The following is a 27,519-nucleotide window of genomic DNA, read 5'->3' as shown; positions in this document are numbered from 1 at the left end:
TCAGGGCCAGGGCCAAGGCTTTTTTTCCCATTCCTAGCACAGCAGTAGTGTGGGGGCTGGGCCCAGGACTTTTTTCCCCATCTCCAGGGAGCGCAGTTGGCAGGGCCTGTCCTGAGATCTGGGTGTTTTCCAGTCCCAGCATGAGCTGGCAGCGAGGGGGTGAGGGCCAGGGTTCATGCTTCAGCATCTCAGGGGCGCTAACTGTGTGGTGGAATTGCAGGGTGGGGGGCAGTGAGACTCCCCTGTGTAGTGCTGTGGTCGAGCAGCAGGGTTGGGGTTGAGGGGCACTTACCTCTGTCTCCAAGTGGCCACCGTTTTCTTGCCCCGCAGCATGGCTGTTCCCTGCTCTCTTGCTGCCCCTGTGGTGAGTCTCAAGTCTCATTTCTCCTATCTGTACCCTTCCCTTTCCATGTTCTGGAAAATTCTGGGCTTTCAGGCGTTTCTCACTTTCCAGGAACAACCAAACCCTGACCTTGGTTTAAGTTAGGGCAAGAGGGAAGCTTCATACCAATTTTTGTGGTTGAGCACTTACGGTTTGAGATGAGTTCTTGAACAAATGTAGGACCAACAGACAGACTCTAAAATAAGTAGTAGATAATACGTCCAAAGGGAGAAACTGCTGATTCTTCAAGTGCTTTTTCGTTTAAGTTCCAATCATGTATGCACACTGCATGCATGACAATTGGCAGATTTTTCCCTTTAGCGGTATCCATAGGGTTGGGCTGGGTGTTGCATGGGGTGGCACCTTCACAGTACACAATATAGGGCCCTGCTGACTCAATTCCCTTCAGTTTCTTCTTACTGCCAGTGATAACTAGTTGGTACTCCCTATCACTCTTGCCTCAGCAAGCACATACTTTGTAATATCTCTCTCCATATCCATAGCTAGGTATAGAAGTACAGTAGTTTTTAATTAGTGTATGTAGTTTTTCTTATAAGCTCAGTCCATGGGCTGTTTTCTGATTACGTTACTTTTATGTCAAGAAGTGACTAACACTTATTGTGCCACAAGTGTCTTGGCCAGGGGCATCTTGGGAACAGCTGTAAAATCTGTAAGGATTTTCGCCCAAGGGTTCTTAAGGACGTAGAGCAGGATCTCTGAGTCCTAATTTTATGGAGGCAGCATTTTCACCTCATTCAGTGTCCACAGCACTGAACCCTGCTTCAGGCATCACATCTTCGGTGTGCTGTGTGCAGGCACTGAGGAAGGACTCAATTATAGACCTGGCATGTTGCCATGGCTCTGCCAACAGGTGGGCATTGGTAAGGCACCAGTGTCTCTTCCTGGTGCCCCATTAAAAAAAAAAAGGCAGACAGGGCATTCTTCATCTAGGTCTAATGATAATTTAACCAGCAAACCTCCTTCACATGCAGGGATTGTGTCAACTCCTGCCCCTGGAAGGGGTCAGCTGAGTCCGGACCAGCACCATTCACTGAGTCACTTCCATGAGGGCATACAGCTCCTCTCCACTGCACAACAGAGGCATTCAAGTGGCATTGGACTTGTTGTCACTTATGGCGCTGCTGTCACCAGGAACTTGTCTGCTCAGACGAGGTTGACAAGTCCTTGTTGGCAGTAGAAAATCCTAACCAAGGCTGCTTACCTTGCCAAGTGGAAGAGGTTTTCAGTCTGAATGGTGCAGCATCATTCATCCCTGATGCTCACTGCTATGCCTATTATTGGACTACCGCCTCCATCTCAAACAGTGGTGGCTGTTCATTTCAGCCTTTCATCAAGGCACAAATGGATGGTGAGTCTTTGCAAACTCTGTGGTCAGTCATTTTCTGAAAGGTCTTGACAGGCAGGGAGCTGATTACACCTTGGCTTCTCATTCTGGTTCTCTCCAGTCTGATGGGTCCATTTTGAATCCCTGTTAACATGCTGTCTGCTCTGTTTCTCATAAAAGTTAACATTTCTGGTAATGATGACTTCAGCCAGGAGGGTGTTAGAGCTCAAGGCCTTAACATCAGAGCCATCGTACATAGTGTTCTATAAGGACAAGGTTCTGGGGAGACCTCCCAGCTTTCCTTCCCAAAGTTGTCTCCTATTTTGACATCAGCCAGGATATTTTCCTCCTTGTGTTCTATCCTAAGCCTTAGTCTAAGGGCATGAAGCAAAGGCTTCACTGCTTGTATGTATACAGAGTGCTAGCCTTTTACATTGAAATATTAAAGCTGTTCCAAAAAGTTTGTTCTACTATTTGTGACTGTGGCAGACAGAAATAAAGTTCTTCCTGTCTCTTCTCTCTGGATTTCATCATGGGTCCATCCTGCATGAGTGCTATAATTTCCCAGGATTTGCTGCCACTCCCAATTACTGTGCACTGCATGAGGACACAGGCCTCTTCAACAGCATTCTTGGCACAGATACCTACCCAGGAAATTTGCAGGGAAGTAATGTGGTCCTCCATGCAGACTTTTACCATGTACTGTGCAATCACGCAGCAAGCCATAGCTGATGTAGCCCTTGGCAGAGCAGTGCTTCAGTCACTGGATAGCTCCCAACCCATCTACTGAACTTGGGCTTGTGTGTCTCCTGATTGGCATTGAAATGAACAAGCACTTGAAGGAAAAACCGTTATTCACCTTCTCATAACTGTTCTTTGTGATGTGGTGTTCACATCCATTCCCGTACCCTTCCTCCTACCCCTCTGTCACAGTAGCCAGTAAGAAGGAACTGAGGAGGGGAGGGGAGAGTTAAGTAAACATGGCTCTATATTGGGCTGCATGAAGGCTCAACTCCAGAGGGCCCTTAGACCAACCATACAGGTACTGCTAGGGGGAAAATCTTCTTGCTGTTGTGTGTGCACTGTGCACACACTTGATTGTAATAGCCACGAACACCACATCTTGAAGAAGGTGAGTTATCATATTTTACCCACCAGTTTCCTTCATTGAGAAAAGCATGTCTAGTGATCTGATATCTCTTCTTGAGTTTAGCAAAACCTTTATTCATACTTAAAAGTATTCATCTGCTTAATCTGGGGGTTTCTTATTACCAAATACAGCATAACCTGCTCCCAATTTTATAATCCCATGTACACAAATTATTATTTTATATTAGTATTTATTGGTTAGATGTGGCTATGAGCAAGTTATATTAAAACATGAAAGATTTACTTTGAAGAGAACTTCTGGTGGGGGACACTTGGGCTACGTCTGCACTAGCCAAAAACTTCGAAATGGCTGTGCAAATGGCCATTTCGAAGTTTACTAATGAAGCGCTGAAATACATATTCAGCGCCTCATTAGCATGCGGGAGGCCGCGGCACTTCGAAATTGACACGGCTCGTCCAGACCAGGCTCCTTTTCGAAAGGACCCCACCTACTTCGAAGTCCCCTTATTCCTATGAGCAGATGGGAATAAGGGGACTTCGAAGTAGGCGGGGTCCTTTCAAAAAGGAGCCCCGTCTAGGCGAGCCGTGTCAATTTTGAAGTGCCGTGGCCGCCCGCATGCTAATGAGGCGCTGAATATGTATTTCAGCGCTTCATTAGTAAATTTCGAAATGGCCATTTGCATGGTCATTTCGAAGTTTTTGGCTAGTGTAGACACAGCCTTGTGATTTTCCTTCTGTTCTGCATTTTCTGATGCCTTTATCCCAACTGAAGAGGGGACCTAATCTTAAACTAAGATCAAATCTTGTTCTCACATTATTGATCCCATTAGTCATACTGCTCACTTCCATTCCAGAGTTGTATTTGAAATGCTCTTTGGGGAAAAAAATTCTTGTCTTGACCCTTTAACTGTTTTTATTTTAGAGCTTTTGCAATTTATAACATTTTCCCGCCACTAGTGTTCTGCCAGATTTGTTACTGAAAGTGATCTTTACCCACCATCCTCTTTTCCATGTCTATGATCAAAGTTATAGTGGTATGGAAACGCTTGCCTTCTGCACTTTCCCATGTTCACTTCTTACAGCTAACTTAATTTGCTAATGACTTGTGAAGTTTTGGATATTAAGCACTGGAGCATATTTTCCCCATACAGTAGTTTCTGTTCTTTGGTACAAAAAAAAAGTTGCTAGTTCGCAGCATATCAAGTGTGGGTTTTTTACAATGTCTGAGTTAGCATGTGGAGTCATTGATATATGTCACATGATGTGACAACTCATTCAGCCAGATGTTATGGTCTCAATGTGATGTTATCTAAACATAGTAGTGTATTTGCATATTAAAATTCCACCACCTTCCAATTAAATCTTCTGTTCTGTCTGATATTCAGTACATCTGCTAAAATTCTTAAAGATGATGATCTGCAAGTATCCAAATATTTTTGCTGCATTTAGGTCAGGATGCACATCAACTCAGACTGAATGCTACATCTTTAGATTTTTCCAGTGAATAGTTAAAATGTTTACATTTCATTTCATCAGTTATCACCTGGGTACATAAACAGTTTATATTTTAATTTCCATACTTATTACAACTCTTAAATTTTTTTTTTGGTTGAGTAGGACATTCTGTTGTGGGGAAGAATTGCACACAGTAAGTACTTGGGTATTCATTCCATACTATCTAACAGGTGAAATATTAATTAGGCAGTACAATTTCATAATATAAATAATAAAATACATGCAATCCTGGGGTCTAGGTCCCAGGTTTTCAAAGTTATTTAGGTGATAATATGACATGAATGGGAATTAAGTGCCTAGGCTCATTTGAATATCCTCCTAGACACCTATTTGGATCTTAGGTACTAAAATATATTTGAAAGTTTAAGTCTAGGTGCTAAAACAAGTTCCACACTTACACTCCACTCCAGCTAGGAAATAAAAATTTAACAGCAGTTTTCATATCAAAAAGCTTTCAACTCAGTAAAATCAGAATATCTCCACTTCTTTTTCTAAAGACCACCACCCCACTAAACATTCTAAGAAGTGAGATTCCAGAGTCAAGGAGGCACTGAATATGACTGCCAGTAGATCCTTTCTCTTAACTTGAAAGGAATGCAGAAGATGTAATATTTCAATATATGTAAAGTATTTGGTATAGTCTTTAAATTTACATTGAAATATAATTCACATTGGCTTGAATAAGAATATTATGTGCTGAAAACTTTGTAAAACAAGAAAGATAATAAACAGTGATGTATTGAGTTAGAGATAGTTGTTTAGTAGGGGTTCAACATGGACTATAGACAGGTCTGTATATCTGACAGTTTAGTTATTGATCTAGGATTTAGTAGTAAATAGAATTACAGTGAAATTCTGAAGTTATGAACTATTGCAATTTGAAAATAATTTGTGAACATCAGCCAGAAGTGGAGAAATTATGCAGCCAAAAAAAAAAGTGCTAGAGAATTCAGAACCATGTACAGAAAACAATGAAATAAGAATCTATTTAGAAAAATTCAAGGCAATGCTGTACATGTGGTATGTCAAGTGAAAGTATAATTATTGAAAGGCAGAAAATTAAGTCGTAATACTAGTGAGAGTGCTAGATGTGATAGTGAACAGTAAATTAAACATGAATTCACTGGACATTATGGCAGTTTAAAAATGTATTTTTGAGCTATATAGTATTCCTTTCTGTTGGAAGAGAAAAGGGCAGACTGTACCCCAAACACGTGGTTTTTACAATATTTAGGTTCACCAAACCAGACACAAGACAGCTTTTTTAATACCACACTGCTTAAGAAGAAGCCAAACACAGTCCCCTTTAGATATCCTGTATAGTGAGGCATTACTGAAAATTTGATTCATTATTTGTGAGGTTCACTTCTTCCAAAGGAGAAGACACTAACCCTCAGGTCAAGATGTATCTCAGATCTTACCCAGTAGTCCTGATGAGGATCCTTTTTAGTAAATAAAACTAAAGATTTAATAATAAAGGGAAAAAAAGATTTGCAAATGGTTAAAAGGCCAATTACCAGTGTTCATTGTTCAGGATCGCAGTAATACAGATTCTCTGGCATCATCCCAAGAAGTCACGATTCAAAGGCATCTAGGCTATGTCTACATTATGCGATACATTTTAATTTATTAAAATTGATTTTTGTAACAGTGGGTTTTCTAAATTCAAATTTTTGTATCCTCACCTCCCCAAAATTTCCCACAAAGTTAACTTATTGTCGCCACATGCAATTGCCAAACATCAACAGGTGCAGCAGTCCATTGTGGGAACCTATCCCACACTTCCCTCAGCCCCGTCGTATTCTAGGTATTTTTGCTGGTGCAGCACAGGAAAAAATGCCTTGCAAGTTGTTGTGTGTATGTGATGTCATCTTTTCCCAGTGAAGTGCCCATATTCCCCTCCTTTGGAAAGCAAACGGCCATTTTTCCAGAAGGAAAGAAGGTAAATTAGGACATCAACAAAGATCATTTCTGCTTCCATAACTGAAATTGCTTTTTTTGACTGAATTATCAGAAACTTTACAAAAAGCAGCAGATGTCTGTGTCATGTTAACTGGCCTTCCAGCCACTTTTCCCTGTCTTAAGGGGGCCATTTGATAAGGAATTTGCCAAAGCTGGAAGAAAAAGGATAGAGAAGGTTAGGAAAAAGATTTTTGGCTTCCCACTACACTCCACAGTTGTCCAGCACTGGGGGGGAAATGGGGGGATTGCTAAATTTCAGCAAGCCATGTTGCTCTGGTCTGGGGGCGTCCCTGATTGACTGTTAGGGGGTGCCTCCCCTCACTGCATTTGGTGGGGGGAGGGTTGGGGGAATCAGAGGATGAAGGGCCAGTTGAAATGGTCCCTTCAGTGTTGCTCAGGCGGGGGGCGGGGGGAGCCTCCAAAAATCTTAGCTGCTGGGGTAGACTCCCCCCCGCCCGCCAGAAGCAGGAAGCCTCTGAAAATCTTTCTCACCTTTGGAGCCTCCACTATGTGCAAGCCAGGACATGGTGCTGCCTGGCAGCATGGTCTGCACTGAACAGCAGGCATGTCCTTTTACTGGGGTAGGGGCTAGCCACTTGGCGTGTTTGGGTGTGGAAAAGACCCCCACTGCATTGTGCCTGTGGGGAAGGCAGAGGGGGGTCCTGCACAAATGTAAACTGCAGAAAAGAAGTTTCTCAGCCTCTCATACAAGCACGAACCCTCCACCCCCCAACAGCCTAGCTGCCACATGGTGTGTTGGCATATGAGCTGTTGCCAGTGATTGGCAGTTGGGGGGGAGGGGAGGAAAAGTCCAAGTGCTCTGCTTTCAGAGGTAGAGACAGAACCATGAACTTTGTGTTGTGGCTATTTTTAATGGGTAGATTTGCTGAAAGAAAAAAAAATTTGTCAGCTTCTCATACAAGCATGACCCCAGAGCTGTGCTGATAGCAAAAAAAGACAGAAAAGTTTCTCTCCTCTCATACAATCATGACCTCACAGCTCCAGACTTCCCGGTGCCGAATTCAAGTTTGCTGGCTTCCTGTTACCTAATTCCTGCTCACCTGAAGAGCAGTGGCGATGGAAGTGGCCAGGGTGAAGGACTGTGGGGTGTTAAGGGACACAAATGGGACACTTCTGGAGGTTAATAGTCTATTGAAAGACATGACATTTCCACACTAGCATTAATTTGAAATTTAAAATTTGAATTTGATGCTATGTTGAGTAGCTTTCCATAATGTTGTTATACCAGCCTTAGCGCTGCTTAAAATCAACCTAAAGGCACTTACAGTGAAGACAGTGATGTTGTAAAATCGAACTAACTGCTTTAAATTTGACTTCATCATGTAGTATAGACATAGCCTTGTAGTGTGTTTAGTCTTTCCAGGTTATTCCCTTTGGGTTTTTGCTTTAAAGCCTAGTCTCTTTTTTATGCATACAAATAAACTAGTTATATTTAATCCCATAAGGTAATTAGCCAGTACTTAACAGCAATTAGTTTAGGCAGCTAAAATGAAAATAATGTAGAATATATTATTAGTTTCTTGCACTTTGTCACGTTTAATTTTAAGATTACATTGACATATTTGCATACATAATGAAGATAATGATATGATGGATTAATATCTGTGAGCTAACCTAGTTAAATTGTTAAACTTTGAAAATCTGTGTACACATAGGCAAGTACGCTTAATAGCTATCCTTTGATGCCTATTAGTACAAAGTGAATGAACTGGGGATTGCGAAGTGAGTTACTTGAGGGGAGGGGTAGCTCAGCATTTTGAGCACTGGCCTCCTAAACACAGGGTTGTGAGTTCAATTCTTGAGGGGCCCATTTAGGAATCTGGAGCAACAACATTAATTTAAAAACAAAAAAAATCTGTCAGTGATGGTGATGAGTCCTCCTGTGAATGCAGCAGACTGGACATAATGACCTTTGAAGGTCCTTTCCAGCTCTGAGATAGGTGGGGTATCTGTATGCATTCAACATTTCTTTGATTCCCCTGCAAAAGTAGATTATCTTAATTACAAATGGTAGTTCTTCCTGTTAAGTTGTTATGGGGCATAGATTGACTGGTCTGCCAGCATTACATCCTTCTATATAATTCTAGCAGAAACCCATCTGGGTTATTTTATTAAGTTCTGAGCGACACATAAGGAAAAAGATAAAATGGAGAGAGTTAAAATATAGGTAATTAAAATGGTCATTTGGTTTGAGGCATTGGATTGAGGAAGGTCATGAAGGTTTGATCCCGAGAAATGCAGAACACTCAAACTCCTTTTAAGACAAAAGAGAATAAAAATTTAAAATATCTTACTCAAACTACAAAGGCCTTATGGTAATATATGTAAGTAATGTGAAAAAAGACAATAAGTGTTCAGCTATATTTAAATGTTATAAATATAAAGAATGGAGAAGTAATAGGAGGAGATTTAGAAATAAAAAAATGAACCTTAATATTAGGAATGATTGTTTTGTTACTGAATTGAGGGGGCAGAAAGGATAGTATTCAAAGAGAAGCAATCATAACTCAGTTTCTTGAGATTGTTAAATCCAGTTGACAGAAAACACCAGAAAATATGAGGAACTATCCTGTATTAGACAAGAGATATACTTGGTTGATTGGATGTTGCATCTCAGTTTATATGATTCTAGAAAGTCTGTATAGTTGTATAAAATTCATTACTTTTTTTTTTAAAAAAAACAGGAAAAACACAAGCTTGAGTTGGAAGATATGAGGAAAGCTGGACATGAAGCCTTGACTATTATCGTGGAAGAATTTAAGGTAAATTACCCCATTGGGACAGTTTACTGGACATTATGTTTAGTGTCATATTTATGTTTGGATAAGTAGAATCAGACTCAGTAATTCCTTATAGACGGGGCTGGTAGCAACTGCCTATTAAAGTTACACAAAAATTCTCATAAGGCCCTGTTTTATGGGTTTATAAGTTTCCCAAACTTTCACTATTTGGTTGAAACTTTCCATATCATAATAGTTCCACCAAATTCTGACCATGAGGCTAAAGAAAAATACCATGTTTTCCCCATGTTTTAAAAAAAAAAAAATCTGGCAACTTTTTTAATATATGTACTGCACTTATGCCTTAGAGCAGAGACTTGAAACTTGGTAGAGTGTGACCTTTCTGTCAAGGATGTATATGCCTTTTTCTGACTCATGAAAAATCTGCCAAAATATAGCCCAGTTATACCCTTTTGAAAAATTTTAGTTCCCATATGCTCAGTCAAGACTGCATTTTTAGCAACGATAATCTACGAAGATTCTGCCCTTGTTGACCATAGTCAGGTTCTCAGCTATTAGTGCTGAACAAACTGCATATGTGCCATCTCCATGGAGTGACTGAGCATGATCTCTGCAGCCCATTGCTACACAAAGTGAAGATGGATTTTCCTTTTAAATGGCTGCTCCCATTCAATGCCTACTTTAGACCAGGGTGGATCCAAACATTGGAACTATGAGCCAGTGTCATCTGTGTTCTCAGTGACCCTCTTCTGGCAATGAGGCAGCATGGAGGATGATACAGTCTTAGTCAGATGGACAGGGGACAAAAGCTGTGACTGATGGGAGGGAGAGGAGTGAATTGGAAATATAAATCTGGTGAAGCTGTGGCTGACCAGTGGGAAAGAAAGAGGTTAGGCAAGAATAATGTGGCGTGTTAAGAGAAAAAGCAGTTAGTACCTGAAATTACAGGAACATTTGAATATCCCATTAAAGTTACTGCAAGAAAAAAAAAACTCTGGGTCCTTGACAAATACCATTCCATACGTGATGCTGTAGTCTTTAGTGCTGTCATGATGTTGAGTGGTGTGTTGGGCTGGAGTCTTGATGCTATGTTGCTGCTGCTTTTTTGCTTGTAAAGATGCTGCCAGGCTGAGCTTAGGAGACTTGTAAGGAGTTTCTTGCTTGTATAATTCATTGTGTAATTGTACTTGTGTATTTATACTTTTCTCTTCCCATAATTTCACAAAGAAGGAAGGTACACCCCTTGCAGGCTTGTTAGATTAAAATGTCAGCTACTGCCTTTTATTGGCTAAATATTATTATGGAATTATTGTGCTAGTATCTCTAGCCAATGACTATTCAGTTTTCTAACCTATCATTATAAGGGTTCAGTGAGCCTCTAGTTTTTCCCACCCTTGAGTGGAATGAATTTTGTTATGCACACCAATGTGGGGGTGAAGTGTGACAAGGGGGTGATGTGTGACCCATCGCCCCTTCATATTGGTGCACCTAACAAAATTCATGTTGCAGGGATGGAGCCAAGGGGTTGTGAATGTGGGAGAGGGGTTATGCTTAGAATACAGGGTTGAGTGCTAGAGTATGAGGGCTCTGTCTGGGGATGTGGGCTCTGGGATGGTACTAGAGATAAGGGCTCATGGCTTGAACAAAGGGTTAGGGTTCAAGGGGTCTGTCTGGGAGTACAAGCTCTGAGGTAGAGCTGAGGGTGAGGGGCTCAGGGCTGGGGCAGAGGGTGGGATGCAAAGGTTCTGGGGTGGGGCTGATGAGAGAGTGGGATGCAGATGTGTGTGTGGGCTCTGTGGCCAGGCCATGGCAGGACAGCTCCAGGACCAGGGGGCTCAAATGCTGGGCTGTTTTGGCTGCAGCAGAGGGAGGAGAGTGCAGATGTTGCCACCTGAGCCATGGTGGGAGATTCTGGTGTCTCCCACCCATGGAAGGTAATGATCCAGGCTGCCTCAGCCTCCCAGTCCACTGTGTGCTGTGGGTAGGTTTGGGGCTGGGCCATGGAAGGTGTAGGTCCAGGTCTGGGCTCTTCCAGCCCTAGCCCCCACTGCTGCAGCTGCGTCATGGCTGCATTTTTGTGCTGGGAGAGAGGCATTTGTTCAGGTTGCCCCGCCACCAGCCACTGAAGTCATCCAGCTGTGGAGCTGGTGCATATAACACTGCATAGATGTCATAGATTCCTACTGCCTCGGTGTCAGAAAACTACCACTGACCTGCTCAGCAGATACTTGTCACAAGAACACGAATGGGAACTACACACCACAATTCTACCTCACCTGTTCTCTCTGTGGGGATCCCAGTAGATAGACCTATTGCTATAGCACAAAACCACAAATGCCATCTATTCTGGTGGGACGTAGGATCGCTTCCATAGGAGACACATTCCTCATTCCGTTGAACAAGCTTTTCACCTATTCCACTTCTGCAAGATGAGAACAGCAAATGTGATACTCAGTGCTTCAGCATGGCACAGGCAGACTTGGTATCATTAACTTTCAATCAGTCCTCCAAGAACTGTCCCAACATGATCAGATCTTTTTCTCAAAATGACAGTCACATCCTCCGTCCACAACTGAAGAAGCTCCATCTGAAGGCATGGTTCCTTCTTGGTTATAAACACACAAGCTAGCTTGTTCAAAGCAAGTCAAACACATTCTCTTACTCTGCAGATGAGACTTATGCCTACAATAGAGATGATTGTTCCTGGGGTGCTTACACAAAAACCTCCCACCCTTTTTTTGATATCCTAGAGTACCTTTTATGACTAAAGAATGATGGACTATCAGCTCCCTCAAACACATCTCCCACTGATTTAATGCCTTCAATGATAAACTGGATGAATTTTCAGTTTTCGTGTACCCTACAATGAAACACTTCCCTCATTGCTCTCCAAAACCGACCCTCAAGTTCACTCACTCACACTCACCTAGAATCTAAATCTGTTTTTTCAGGTCTCCCTTTGGACCACTAGCCATGACCTCTCTACTAAACATGTCCACAAAAGTAACTTTCCTAGTTGCTATCATATCGGCAAAAAGGGACAGAGAAATAATCAAATTAATGGCCAATCATCCATGTTATTTTCTTGAAGGACAAAGTAACAATGTTACTACTACTACTACTTAACTGGAGCATAGGTCATCTACAAGTCTGCTCCACTTCACTCTGTCTCGGCATAAAACTTCTAGCTGACTTCAGTAGTACACCAGTTGCTGTCCTTCAGTCTCAGTTACCTTCTCCATGTTGTGCGAGATCTTTTCTCTTTTGCATTTTCCTTGTGGTTTCTATGTGAGATTTTGATGGACTATGCTGGATGATTGTTTTCTGAGAGTGTGGCCTAGTCATCTCCACTTTCTTCTCTGGATTTCAATCTGTTTCTTCTCCTCCTGCTCTGTTCCAAAACTCCTCATTTGTGAAAAGGTCTTGCCATTTGATGTGAAGGGTATACCTCAGATATCTGTTTATAAATATCTGTAGCTTGTGATTTGAAGACTTTTTAGTATGCCAGGTCTCACATCCATCCTAGAGCACACACTTCATATTTGTGTTGAAGATCTGCAGTTTTGTCTTCGCAGATATTATTTGTGAACTTCACATGAGGCAGAAAATCTTGAATGCAGCTGTTGCTCTCCCTATCCTGGCATTGATATCCTTATCTGTTCCTCCATCTTTGCCCATAATACCCCACAAATAGATGCACTGCTCCATATTTTCTAGGTCCTCTCCTCCCAGTTTGATGGTGTGTGTAGCATCCACATTGGGAATAAATTTGGAGCAGAGTAGCATCACCCTGCTTTCACACCAACAGAATGCCTGGAAGAAAAGGTCACAACACTAGACAAAACTGAGGCACTAACTAGACTGAGCATAAGCAAGGGAAAGACCAAGACAATGAGGATCAACTGGTCCAACAACACCATCACACGAGGAGGAGATGACTTGGAAAACATGGAGCAGTTCACCTAAGTCATATCCTCACAAATAATTCACAAATAATATCCTCAGCACTACATGCCCTTGATGTTAGAAGGATGTTTGCCTTCTATTTGGGCAGAACTAAGGTGTCTAGACTATTTGTGTATACAGTTGAATGGTCCAAGTGTGCTGTTATCTCACAAGAATATTTTCCAATAGGTACATAAAATGCTGTTTAATTGGTTAACTAGTTAAATGTTAAGTTTAACTGGCTAACTGATTAAATAGGGTTGGAGGGTGCATCTGGGAAGGGGTGCTGCTCCAGCCTGGCTGGGCTGGAGGGGCCCCTGTTGCTGCAGCCAGGAGCTGCTGTGGCTGGGCTGGTGTTTACCCTGCCTGCTTCATTCCTGGGCCGCCACAGACCAGGGTTGCTCTAGCTGGCTGGAGTTCCTGCACCTACAGCAGGCCCCACAGGTCTGGGCAGCCCTTTGCCTAGGGCAGGCAGAGGGCTTTTTCAGCTCACACCAGTTAACTGTAACAAGTAGGCCTCATTAATTTAGAGTGAGGCTACTGGTTAATCATCAACATCCCAACTTTCCAAGTGGATAGCCAAATGCATTGTCATGCTACTGGATGCAGAATACTGAACCCCTTGAGAGAATCAGAACATGCTGTATTCAGACTGTGTCTGCATCCATAGCATTCCTCTACAGTGTGCTCATTACTGACATATGCAAAGGGACTGTGTAGGTGCCAGAGCATACATTTCCTAAATGCTACGCAGGGGTGGCCAACCCGTGGCTCTTGAGTAGCATGCAGCTCTTTGATCAATGAAATGCAGTTCCTGCTCATCGCTGCTCTGTGCATGTGTCCCAGCTCCTGGAGGGACAAGCATATAGAGGCAGTTCCAGTGAGTCCCAAGCATTGCATTAGAGCAGAAGCTGTGGATGCCTGGCTCTGTGGGAGGGTTGGGATTAGAGCAGGGAGGCTAGGGCATTGTGCAATATGTTATATTTATTTATTCTTTCTCTCTCTGTCTATAGAAAGAGAAAAATAAATGTACAATACATGGCTCTTTGCACTGTATTGGTAACTGTTTTGGCTCTCAGTCTCTAGATGGTTGGCCACCCCATGCTACGCCATCACACAAGACACAACTGTGGACATCATAGTAGACTACACAGTATTGTTTTACTATCAGCAAAGGCGCAACTCCGAAGTCTCACCAACCATAGTGGGTATTGTTTCACAATCCCCTGGAGTTTGAATTCTTTGTGGTTATAATTTCACATCAATTTAAAAAGATGATTCAAATGTTCAGTATCATGATTTGGCACAAAAGATGAGGGATCCAATCAAATAGTCTGCAGCTGAGTATTATTTATATTCAACATATTTCTTGTAGATTGCTTAAGTCCAAGTTATATAAAGATGTTATTTTAGATCAGGGAATCCTAACTTCATAAAAGTTTTCCTGTTAATTCAATGTTTCGTTGCCTCATTTTGGTCAATGAGATCAGAGTACTCAGAGGAAGGAATAATGTCAGATATGTCAGCCCTTGTTTAAAATACTGCAGCCCACCTCTTCTACAAACATGTAACAAGTCAACCTTCAAAGCAGCATGAGAAAAATCACAAAGTGGTTATGCCTTTTGCCGTAATATAGAGCTGTCAAATTTATTTGCTCTCGTAATTCACTTTATCTTTGGCCATTCTTAATTCTGTGTTGAAATATGTCTATTCTAGATTTAAAACCTTGTAACAACTGAGATGTGTTTTCTATTTTAAAAAGACTTCAGGTCCTTAATTAAGTCATATACCCTTGTGCGATAGATAGTTAAGTGTTTTTTCCCGTTTTAGAGAGAGGAAAACTGAATCAGAAAATTTAATGACAAAATTAAAGACACAAAGAGGGGTTTCAGATGTGAAATTAGAATTGAGGCATCACTGACCAGTAGATCTATGTTGGACCCACCAAATCACTCTAAAATTGATTAGTTTGTGGCATGGGGAAGTTTACCCAGTGGAGTAAGCCCTCAAAATATGCAGCTTCAGGTTGCACGCAACTTGCTTTAATACAGGTTAAGCACAACTTGAAGCTACGCTGTGGCCCCTTCCCTTGCCTTCCCCTAGCCCCTTGGCTGTCAGCCTGACAGTTGTGTGGCAGGAGAAAGGCTTTTAGTTTGCCTAGCTGCCTTTCCCCTGCCTTCCTAAAAACCTTCTCTCTGCCTTCCCCCAGCAGCACGGCTGTCAGACTGACAGCCAAGCCACTGGAGGAAGGCAGGGAGAAGCAGCCAGGAAACTGACCAGCTCTGTTGGGTGGTTCAGTTTCCTGGCCCTGCAAGTGAAGGGGAGCTGGGACCCAAGTGGCAGCCTGGTTCCCAGCTTTCCTGCACATGTGGAACCAGGAAACTGACCAGCCATGAGCTGGTCAGTTCCCTGCCGCTTGTGGGACTCAGGAAAAGGGGAGTCAGGCTGCCCCCTGGTTCCTGGCTCCCCACCACTCTGAGAGCAAGGAAACTGAACAGCCTTAGTGTTTTGGTCAGTTTCCTGGCTCCTGCAAGCCCAGGGGAGCCAGGAACCAGGCTGTAGCCTGGTTTCCTCTCCCCTGCAACTTGTGCAAAAATTTTGAGTTATGTGGAGTTGCAAGAATGCAACCCCTGCGTAACTTGAGGATTTACAGTATACAAGTTTTAACCACAGCTTCACTTCATGCTTGCAAATTGCACCTCCAATTTTGTGTCCCAGTTCATTACAGCCATTATACATAACATCCTGCATCAGGACATCTTTTTGTTTATTCAGGTGGGATGTTGAAAAAGCGAAGAAATTGTTCTGTACTGCAGGAGCTTCTGCGCTTATGTGAAGTTGCCCATAGCAAATATTTACAGGGTCATTTGATTACAGTTTATAACTACCTGCGTAAGCAACAAAAATTGATAATTGAGGATCTTCAGTCTAGTAGACAAAGGTATAACATAAGCCAGTATCAGAAAGCTAATGCTAGTTGAATTCAGACTGAACATAAACGTACACATTTTTAACATAGGAGGCAATTAGTTACTGGAACCATTTACCAAAGGTTGTTGAGAATTTTTCCATCACTTGAGATTGGATTTTTTTCCTGAAAATATGTTCTTCATCAACTGTCCCCGTGGGTGCTCCACAATAGGTGTTGGGCTCGCCCCGGCGCCACAGATCGGAAATTTTCCAGCAGTTTCTCCCGGACCACGCATGCGCCGGCGCGCACCGCTCCCCTGCGCGTCCCTGGCCACGTGCGCGATCCGGTCCCCGCCAGTTCCTTCTCAACCGCCATCGGCTGCAGATGGAATCCGCTTAGGCTATGGCCAGAGTCAGCTTAGTTAGAGTTTTTTTAGTGTAAACTGTTTTTTTTTCTTGCAAAAAAAAAAAAAAAAGAGAAAAAGAAGAAAGGAAAAAAAAATATAAAGATTTAGTAAAGAGAGAGAGGAGCGGAGAAGACGTGGGGACGTGAAGGCCAGTAGGCCTCCGGCTGCGGCGGGCTGTGGTCCGCGAAAGGGGAACAGGCACAAATCTAGTGCTAAGTACCCTATTAACAACTCAGACTCATTGCGATGTTCTCTTCAGGATTCAAAAAGTGTGAGTCCTGCCGCGAAGCTATGCCGGCCTCCGATGGGCATAGTCAATGCATTAGGTGCCTGGGGGAATCACACGTTACCCAGAAGTGTTCCCATTGTGCAAAGCTCACAGCCAGGACCAGAAAAGACAGAGAAATGTGGCTGAAAATGCTGTTTGATAAGGCCCTCCAGCCCGACGTGCCGGAGAGGCCTCAATCGGAGGGACCCCCTGGGCTTCATAAAAGGAAGGCGGCTTCCCTCACTCCCTCGGTGCAGAAACAGAGGAAGCTCTCTCCAGCCCGATCCCTGCTGGCGGTCACAGCGAGCAGGACAGGCGTAGCACACAGCCCCCAGCCGCAGATCCAAACAAGCGGCAGCGCAGCAGCGCACGTGGCAGAGGCTGAGCCTCCGATTACTAAACAGCCAGCACGCGCAGCTCCCAGAGCGGCGGCCAGGCAAGCACCGGAACCGGCGGCACCGCCACAAGCGGCACCGACCCCCGGGGTGCCAGCGGTGCAGGGCCAACAGGCACACAGCCTGCAGGCACCGGAGGAACGTTATCCGCGCAGCACCGCAGCTGAGCGTGCCGAGCGCGCCGAGCGCGGCGCCGACAGCAGGGCCGAGATCCCCGGCATGGGAGGGGGCGGTGCCAGCCCCGCAGGGGAGGGGTAAGGCAAGAGCAAAAACCCGGCACCGCAGCCGTTCTCCGGACAGGGCTGCAATGCTACTCCCAACAAGCCCTCCCCTTATGCTGCGCACGCCACCCAGAAGACATGGGTCTCCTCCAGCCTACCCAGAGCCTCCTTCTCCGTTCCTCCAACCAGCGTCACCATGGTTTGGGCCCCCTTCGCCTCTTCTGGGATTGGATCCCTTGGAGTACTATCACAAACCAGTTTCACCACTGTCTGAATCATCGCGGAGATCTCGCTCTCCCAGACACTGGGGGTACGCACCCCGAGAGTGGTCCAGGTCTCCATCCCAGGAACTGTGCCCGTGCTGCCATGGTCACTCTTACCATGCTGGGCACAGACACCCCAGGCATGCACCTAGGGGCAGGTTCCCCCCGACCGTCCAATACCCCCGCGGACACTCTCGGATGGGGACGGAAACACAGCTGTCTCAAGGGGAGTTGATTTTGGAACCCCGAGACTTTCCTTCGCAAGCCTCTAGCGAGTGGGTGTACCATCAACCACAAGACCCTGAGAGTTCGAGGGAGGCTTACCCTAGTGGTTCCTCCTTGTCCTCCCCTGACGAGGCTACGGCCCCCGGGGACGTTGCTCCACCGGACGACCTCAAACAGTTTCAGGAGCTGTTTAAAAGGGTGGCTTTCACGCAAGGCATCCAAACAGCAGAGGTACAGGAGAAGCATCACAAACTCCTCAAAAATCTGAGACCCCCGGCTTCATCCAAAATCGCTATCCCGCTCGATGAAGCCATCGTGGAGTCGGCCACCACCATATGGCAGACCCCGGCTTCCACTCCACCTACAAACAAGAGAGTGGATAAGAAATACTTCGTCCCGGCGAAGGGCATGGAGTTCCTTTTTAGTCACCCACAACCAAATTCATTGGTGGTAGAATCGTCTCAGCAGAGATCAAAGACTTCCCAGTACAAAGCGGGGGGTACGGACAGAGATGCCAAGAAGCTAGAGCTGTTTGGCAGAAAGGTATACTCCTCCTCCACCCTGCTGTTGAGAATGGCAAATTATGCAGCACATCTAGCGAACCATAATTTCGACAATCACTCCAGGCTTAATTCTCTCATGGATTCGCTTCCGGAAGATAAGAAGCCGGTGCTGAAGGCAATTGTGCAAGAGGGCTATGCAGCTTCAAGGACAGGAGTCCAGATCGCTCTGGACGTGGCAGACACGGCGGCACGCTCAACGGCTACAGCAGTGGTCATGCGCAGGGAATCCTGGCTTCAGACAAGGGGTATCCCGAGGGATCTGCAGGCGAAGATTGTTGATCTCCCCTTTGACACGCAGAAGTTGTTTGCAGATTCAACCGATTCGGTCCTTCACTCCAGTAAGGACTCAAGAGCTACACTCAGAACCCTGGGTATTTATACCCCTCCATACAGGAAGAAAAAGTATTATCCTCAGCAAAGACGATACCCGTACCAACCACAGCGTGCTCAGTACCAACGGGGCTACAACCAAAGGCGACATCAACAGCACAACAGTATAGAACTCCTAGGCGATGTTCCCAACAAAGCCGTGCATCCTCAGGGCAGGCCCAAAGGCAACAAGTTTGACGGGCAGGTCGAGGGCTGCACTGTCACTACCATCACACAATGCCATCCCCAGCTAATGTTCCATCATCGCGTCCGACCGTTCCACCCCCAATGGCAAAAGATCACCACAGACAAATGGGTACTGGAGATCATAGCCATGGGTTACGCGATCCCCTTCCAGTCGCTCCCACCACTGAAACCTCCGCCCAGGCCCCACCTCAGGGATGCTTCCCACGAGGCGAGACTCAAATAGGAGGTGGACCACCTTATGTTCATAGGGGCGGTGGAAAGAGTGCTGGAGCGATTCCAGGGGAAAGGTTTTTATACACGATACTTCCTTACAGAGAAGAAAACAGGAGGCTGGAGGCCCATCATAGATCTTTGGGGCCTCAACTGGTACTTGCGCAAACAACATTTTCGGATGATCACAGTCGCCTCTATACTCACGGCACTGGACGATGGAGATTGGTTTGCAGCCCTCGACTTACAAGATGCGTATTTTCATATAACGATCCACCCGGCACACAGACACTTTCTCCGTTTTATGGTCGGCAAGGAGCATTTCCAATACAAGGTTCTTCCGTTCGGCCTCTCCTCGGCCCCCAGAGTCTTTACCAAAACCCTGGCTGTGGTGTCAGCCTACCTGCACAGACAAGGGGTATTTATATTCCCATATCTGGACAACTGCCTACTGAAAGGGGCCTCGAAGGCAGAGGTACTACGCATGATACGCGTAACAGCAGAAATGTTTTCTTCGTTGGGCCTGGTCATCAACCTCGCGAAGTCCATGACCGACCCCACACAAGACATAGAGTTCATAGGGGCACGTATAAACTCTATTACAGCAAGGGTCTATCTACCCGACGCCCGCTTTTGCGCCATCAGTTCGCTGGTGCAAGTCATTACATACAGTCCCACGGTGCCGGTCTTAACGTGCTTGCAGCTGCTAGGCCACATGGCGGTGGCAACGTTTGTGGTGCAGAATGCCAGATTGCATATGCGCAGCCTGCAACATTGTCTGGCGAGCGTCTACAAGCCGGCATCCCACACTGTCCGCAGGGTGGTGTCGCCCACGACAGAGGTGCGCAGATCCCTGCAGTGGTGGGTAAACCCCAAGAACATGCTGACGGGTACCCTTTCACCAACCACAAATCTCTATTTTTCTTACTACAGATGCTTCCCACATAGGATGGGGAGCTCACATCGGTGACAAAGTGACTCAAGGACTATGGTCCCCTATGGAACAGTCACTGCACATAAATATACTGGAACTCAGAGCAGTGTTCAACACCTGCAAACACTTTTGAGACCACATACAAGGCAAAGTAGTCGGGATCAATACAGACAATACCTCCACCATGTTTTATATAAATCGACAAGGAGGAGTTCGATCCCGTGCCCTATGTGCGGAAGCAGTCCGGCTGTGGAACTGGTGCATCACCAACAATATAATGTTGAAAGCCTCGTATTTGCCGGGCGCTCACAACGTGAAAGCAGACCAGCTGAGCAGGCGCTTTGCACTCACGCACGAATGGCAGATCCGTTCCGATCTGCTACGAGCGATCTTTCACACATGGGGGTTTCCTCAGATAGATCTGTTTGCCACTCAGCACAACAAGAAGTGCCCCCAGTACTGCTCCAGGGCAGGATTGGGGCGGGGGTGCCTGGGGGACGCATTCACGATTTCATGGAAGGGCCCCCTACTTTACACGTTTCCCCCCACAGTGCTCATCCACAAGGTCTTGCAGAAAGCCAGAAGGGAGAGAGCCCGCATGATTCTAGTAGTCCCAACGTGGGATCAACAGCAATGGTTCCCCTTGCTTCTGCGCATGTTGGACCGCCCACCGCTCCCCCTTCCGGTGGCGCCAGACCTACTCACGCAGGCCCAGGGGTCCATAGTGCACCCACACCCTCAAGGCCTGCGCCTACAAGCATGGCTAATCCATGGCTCAGCTCCCTAGAGAGCACAGGTACGGAGAGAGCACAGCAAGTCCTGGAGAGTAGCCGAAGGACCTGCACCAGGAAGATCTACAAACAGAAATGGACTCGATTCACTGCATGGCATTCTGCCAAACAGTTAGCTCCCCGAGACGTTCCTATACCGGTAATACTAGAATACTTATTGGACCTCAAGAGGGGCGGGCTTTCCCTGTCCTCGCTAAAGGTCCACCTTGCCGCTATATCTGCTTTTCGGCATGAAGAGGAGGGGCCCACGGTGTTTACCCGTCCTATTGTTACCAGGTTCCTGAAGGGGCTGGTAAACCTGTACACCCCTCGGAAACCGCTTCCAGCATCGTGGAACTTGGACCTGGTGCTCAGCGCGCTAACGGGCCCACCATTTGAACCCTTAGCCACAGTTCCCCTACGTCTCCTTACAATAAAAACAACCTTCCTCCTTGCAATTACATCAGCTCGCAGGGTGAGTGAGCTCGCGGCAGTTATGGCAACGCCACCCTGCACAGTATTCTCAAAGGAGGCGGTAACTTTACGGCTGCACCCAGCCTTTGTTCCTAAAGTTTCTTCAGAGTTCCACCTTAACGAACCCATAGTTTTACCCTCATTTTACCCGAAGCCTCACAGCTCCAGCAAGGAGGCACGCTTACATCTCCTGGACGTGAGGAGGGCGTTGGCCTTCTACATAGACAGAACTAAGTCCTTCTGGAAAACGGACAGACTTCTAGTCTCTCTCGCTGCCAGGTCAAAAGGAGAGGGTCTCTCTTCGCAGAGAATCTCGAAACACATTGTGTCCTGTATAAAAATGTGCTACAAACTCCGAAAGACTCCTTTACTGGCCCCGCCTAGGGCTCACTCCACCAGGGCGGTGGCGGCGTCAACAGCCTTTTTCAAGGGCATCGCATTAAGACATCTGTAGAGTGGCGACCTGGTCATCCTATGACACCTTTGCCAAGCATTATGCCCTACACCGGGTATTCAAGAGGATACCCGCCTCTTGACAGCGGTTCTTTCGGGGGCAAGCTGCACATAAACCCATTACCCACCTCCTTACTTGGGTTACTGCTGGGTAGTCACCTATTGTGGAGCACCCACGGGGACACTCGATGAAGAAAGAGAAGTTACTGACCGTAGTAACGATGGTTCTTCAAGATGTGTCTCTGTGCGTGCTCCACCACCCCCCCATCCTCCCTGCTTTGGATCTCTGTTTAGTGTTTTTCCGGCGCATCCGGGGCGGTTGGTCAAGAAACTGGCGGGGACTGGATCGCGCACGTGGCCGGGGATGCGCAGGGGAGCGGCGCGCGCCGGCGCATGTGCAGTCCAGGAGAAACTGCTGGAAGGTTTCTGATCTGCGGCGCCGGAGTGAGCCCGACACCTATTGTGGAGCACCCACAGGGACACATCTTGAAGAACCATCGTTACTACGGTGAGTAACTTAATTCATTCATGGTTATTAGACTTGAAGCAGGAATTAGTGCAGGGACAAGCTATGTATTGTGTGATTCCAGAGATCAGATGAGGTAACTACTGTGTTCCCACTAATCTAAAATCTTTGAATCACCTCTCATCTAGTCTATTTTTACTTATTTCACCCTTTTAGCTGCAATATTGCGTTCACTCTGGAATTATTACAGATGGCTATATCACCATATTAATTCCATAATCAGTAATTGTAATCTCTTAAAGAATGTCACTCTTCTATTGTATTTTCCTGAGTACAGGAAGGTAATTACAGATTTCTGGAGACTGACAATTCTTTGCTCTTCTTCGAGTATCCCCGTGGGTGCTCCACATTAGGTGTCGGGCTCGCCCGGCGCCGCAGATCGGATCTTCCAAGCAGTTTCTGCCAGACCGCGCATGCGCCAGTGCGCGCTGCTCCCTTGCGCGCTCCTGGCCACGTGCACGATCCGGTCCCTGCCAGTTCCTCTTAACCGCCGTTGGCTGCAGACGGAATCCGACTAGGCTACGGCCAAGTTAGCGTATTCAATGGTTTTTAGCTGTTTTCTTTAAAGTTTTTCAAGTTCTTAGCATATTGTTAAGTTAGCCAGTTGTTATTTTCAAAAAAAAAAAAAAAAAAAGAAGAAACAACAAGCGGGACGGAATTCAGTCCAGTCCTAGTAACAAGCGGAGCACTGGAGGCCAGGAGCCTAGGGCCATTAGCCCTCCTGCCGTGGCAGGCTATCAGAGAGGGGGAAAACAGCACAGAGAAGGTGCTAAGTACCCCATTAACAACTAAAAGACTCACCAACAATGTCCTCTTCAGGATTCAAGAAATGTGAGTCTTGCCGAGAGGCAATGCCAGCGTCTGATGGGCACAGTCACTGTATAAGGTGCCTTGGGGAGTCCCATGTCATGCAGAAATGCTCCTTCTGTGCAAAATTAACAGCCAGAGCAAGGAAGGACAGGGAGATGCGGCTTAAAATGCTGCTCTTCGACAAGGCCCTCCAGCCAGATGTGCCGGAGCGGCCGCAGCAGGAGGGACCCTCCGGGGCCCATAAAAGGAAAGCTGCCTCCCTCACCCCATCAGCGCAAAAGCGGAGGAAAGTCTCCCCGACCCGATCCCTGCCGGCAGCAACAGCGAGCGGGACGGGAGGAGCGCACAGCCCCCAGCCGCAGCAACAGCTGATCGGCGGCGGCACGGAGAGCCACGTGGAGGCGGATCAGCCTCCGATGATCAAACAGCCGCCCCTCACGGCAGGCAGGGCGGCGGCTAAACAAGCGCCGGTACCGGAGGCATCGCAGGCAGCGGCACCGACCCCCGGGGAACCGGCGGTGCAGAGCGCGCAGGCATGCAGCCTGCAGGCAATGGAGGACGCTGCCCGTGCGGCACCGCCCAAGAGTGTGCCGAGCGTGGTGCGGATGGGGCCGAGATCCCCTGCATGTCAGGGGGCTGAGCCATCCCCTCAAGGGAGGGGGAAAGCTGCACAGAAAACAAGGCACCGCAGCCCCTCTCCAGACAGGGCTGCAGAGTTGCTTTCTCTCAGCCGTCCGCTCATGCTGTGGACTCCAACTAGAAGGCAGGGGTCCCCCCTAGCCTACCCGGAGCCCCCGTCTCCATTTTTACAAACAGCCTCGCCCTGGCTGGGACCAGCCTCGCCCTTCTTGGGGTTTGAGCTGCTGGAGTACTATCACAAATCGCTCTCTCCAGTGTCCCATGTCGCTCAACGATCTCGCTCCCCCAGATGCAGGGGGTATGCACCAAGGGAGTGGTCCAGGTCACCTTCCCAAGAACAGTGCCCATGCTGCCATGGTGGTCCCTATCACCCGGGGCATAGACACCACCGGCATTCTACCAGGGAAAGATCCCCACAGACGGTCCCGTATCCCTGAGGGCAATGGCGAACGGGGACAGAGACTCAAGTATCTCAGGGGGAACTGGTTATGGAACCCCGAGATTTTCCCTCGCAAGCTTCCAGCGAGCGGATGTACCATCGCCAACAGGAACCAGAAGGGTCCAGAAAGGCGTATCCTAGTGGTTCCTCGCTCTCCTCCCCGGACGAGGCTACGGCCCCGGGGGACGTCCATCCTCTGGATGATCTCAAACAGTTTCAGGAGCTGTTTAAAAGGGTGGCCTTCACTCAAGGCATCCAGACAGCAGAGGTGCAAGAGAAACACCATAAGCTCCTCAAAAATCTGAGACCTCCGGCCTCCTCCAAAATAGCAATACCGCTTGACGAAGCAATCTTGGAGTCCGACACTATGATATGGAAGACCCCTGCGACTATTCCGCCTGTCCACAAGAGAGCGGACAAGAAATACTTCGTGCAGGCGAAGAGCATGGAGTTCCTGTTCAGCCACCCACAACCAAATTCCTTGGTGGTAGAGTCGTTGCAACAAAGATCAAAGACATCTTGATTCAAGACAGGGGGAACAGACGAAGATGCCAAGAAGCTAGAGCTGTTCGGCAGAAAGGTCTACTCCTCCTCCACACTACTGTTGCGAATGGAAAATTACGCAGCGCATCTAGCGAACCACAGTTTCGACAACTACACTAGGTTAACCTCCCTCATGGACTCGCTTCCAGAGGACAAGAAACCGGTGCTCAAGGCCATCGTGCAAGAAGGCTACGCGGCCTCGAGGACGGGAGTTCAGATCGCCCTGGATGTTGCGGACACAGCAGCACTCTCCACAGCTATGGCAGTGGTGATGCGAAGGGAGTCATGGCTCCAGACTTCTGGTATACCGAGGGATCTGCAGGCAAAGATCGTCGATCTTCTTCCCTTCGACATGCAGAAGCTGTTTGCTGAATCAACTGACCCGGTCCTTCATTCCAGTAAAGATTCGAGAGCCACACTTAGGACCCTGGGGATTTACACCCCTCCATACAGAAAGAAAAAGTACTACCCTCAACAAAGACGGTACCGGTACCAGTACCAGCCACAGCGTCCCCAGTCTCACAGGGGTTACGAGCAAGGGCGACATCAACAGAACCAGCAGTACAGAACGCCCAGGCGGCGTTCCCAACAGAGCCGTGCGTCCTCGGGGCAGGGCCAAAGGCCACAAGTTTGACACACAGATCCAGGGCTGTGCCATCACTACCATCGCACAAGGTCATTCGAAGCTGTTATTCCACCATCGCCTCCGACCATTCTACGACCAGTGGCAAAGGATCACCACAGACAAGTGGGTGCTGGAGATCATAGCCATGGGGTACGCCATCCCCTTCCAGTCGCTCCCACCGCCACGACCTCCACCCAGGCCCCACCTCCAGGAGGCCTCCCACGTAGCAAGGCTCAAGCAGGAGGTAGACCATCGTATGCTCATAGGGGCAGTGGAAAGAGTGCCGGAGCAACTGCGAGGGAAAGGGTTCTACTTGAAGTACTTCCTCACGGAGAAAGAGACAGGAAGCTGGAGGCCCATCTTAGATCTTCGAGCCCTCAACCGGTACCTGCGCAAGCAATGCTTTCAGATGATCACAATCGCCTCCATCCTTACGGCACTGGACGATGGAGATTGGTTCGCAGCCCTCGACTTACAAGACGCGTATTTTCACATAACTATCCATGCGGCTCACCGACGATTCCTCCGGTTCATGGTAGGCAGAGAACATTTTCAATACGAGGTCCTACCGTTTGGCCTCTCCTCGGCCCCCAGAGTCTTCACCAAGACCTTGGCAGTGGTGTCAGCCTGCCTGCACAGACGGGGTATTTATATTCCCGTATCTGGACGACTGCTTACTCAAAGGGGCCTCGAAGGAATAGGTACTTCGCATGATACGCATCACAGCAGGCACGTTCTCTTCGCTCGGCCTGGTTATCAATCTGGCAAAATCAAAGATAGACCCCACACAGGACATAGAGTTCATAGGGGCACGGATAAATTCTGTTACAGCGAGAGTGTATCTACCAGAGACATGCTTTCAGGCCATTGGCTCCCTTGTGCAAGTCATCACTTTCAGCCCTACGGTGCCGGTTCTGACGTGCTTACAGCTGCTGCGCCACATGGCAGCAGCGACGTTCGTAGTACAGAACGCCAGGTTACACATGCGCAGCATGCAGCATTGGCTGGCGAGCATATACAAACCGGCAGCACACACCGTTCACAGGGTGGTGTCGCCCACAACAGAGGTGCGCAAATCCCTGCAATGGTGGGTAAACCCCAAGAACATGCTAACAGGGGTACCCTTCCACCAACCACAAATATCGGTTTTTCTTGCTACAGATGCCTCTCACATAGGGTGGTGAGCACACATGGGCGAAGAGGTGACGCAAGGACTGTGGTCCTCCACGGAACAGTCACTGCACATAAATATACTGGAGCTCAGAGCAGTGTTCAACGCCTGCAAACACTTTCGAGACCATATACAAGGCAAAGTAGTCGGGATCAGTACAGACAATACCTCCACCATGTCTTATATAAATCGGCAAGGAGGAGCTCGGTCCCGTGCCTTATGTGCGGAAGCAGTCCGGTTGTGGAACTGGTGCATCGCCAACAATATAACCTTGAAAGCCTCGTACTTACCAGGTGCTCACAGTGTGAAGGCAGACCAGCTGAGCAGGCGTTTCGCACTCATGCACGAGTGGCAGATCCGTCCCGATCTGCTACGACCAATTTTTCACGCATGGGGCTTTCCCCGGATAGACCTGTTTGCCACCCAACACAACAAGAAGTGCCCACGATTCTGCTTCAGGGCAGGACTGGGACGGGGGTCCCTGGGGGACGCATTCGCGATCTCCTGGAGGGGCCCCCTGCTCTACGCTTTTCCTCCCACAGTGCTGATCCACAAAGTCTTGCAGAAAGCCAGGAGGGAAGGAGCCCGAATGATCCTCATAGTCCCAATGTGGGATCGACAGCAATGGTTCCCCCTACTCCTGCGCATGTCGGACTGTCCACCGATGCCCCTTCCGGTGGCGCCGGATCTGCTCACACAAGCCCAGGGGTCCATAGTGCATCTGCACCCCCAAGGCCTGCGACTACAAGCGTGGTTAATCCATGGCTCAGCTCCCTAGAGAGCACATGTATGGAGGAAGTGCAACAGGTCCTAGAAAGTAGCAGGAGGACTTCCACCAGTGAGACCTACAAGCAGAAATGGACTCGCTTCACGGCATGGTGTTCTACCAAACAGCTAGCCCCCCTTTCGGTGCCTATACCTGTAATATTAGAGTATTTACTGGACCTCAAGAGAGGAGGACTCTCACTATCCTCGTTAAAGGTCCACCTTGCCGCCATTTCGGCGTTCAGACACGAAGAGGAAGGGCACACAGTGTTCGCCCATCCCATGGTTACCAGGTTCCTCAAAGGGTTGGT

General features: G+C 47.4%; 1 protein-coding gene across 4 annotated transcripts in view; it reads left to right on the top strand.

The window, feature by feature from the left end:
- CCDC91 (coiled-coil domain containing 91) overlaps positions 1–27,519 on the top strand; it is a 355,265-nt gene that overhangs the window by 119,647 nt on the left and 208,099 nt on the right. For all 4 annotated transcript variants that reach the window (XM_075003166.1, XM_075003187.1, XM_075003174.1 and 1 more), the window contains one exon: positions 9,020–9,097. In XM_075003166.1, coding sequence (XP_074859267.1) covers positions 9,020–9,097 — 78 coding nt within the window. The remainder of the gene's footprint in view (positions 1–9,019; positions 9,098–27,519) is intronic.

The sequence above is a fragment of the Carettochelys insculpta genome, chromosome 1, assembly GCF_033958435.1.
Source record: "Carettochelys insculpta isolate YL-2023 chromosome 1, ASM3395843v1, whole genome shotgun sequence".
NCBI lineage: Eukaryota > Metazoa > Chordata > Testudines > Carettochelyidae > Carettochelys > Carettochelys insculpta.
The sequence above is the reverse complement of the archived record's forward strand: the minus strand, read 5'-3'. Positions and strand labels throughout refer to the sequence as shown.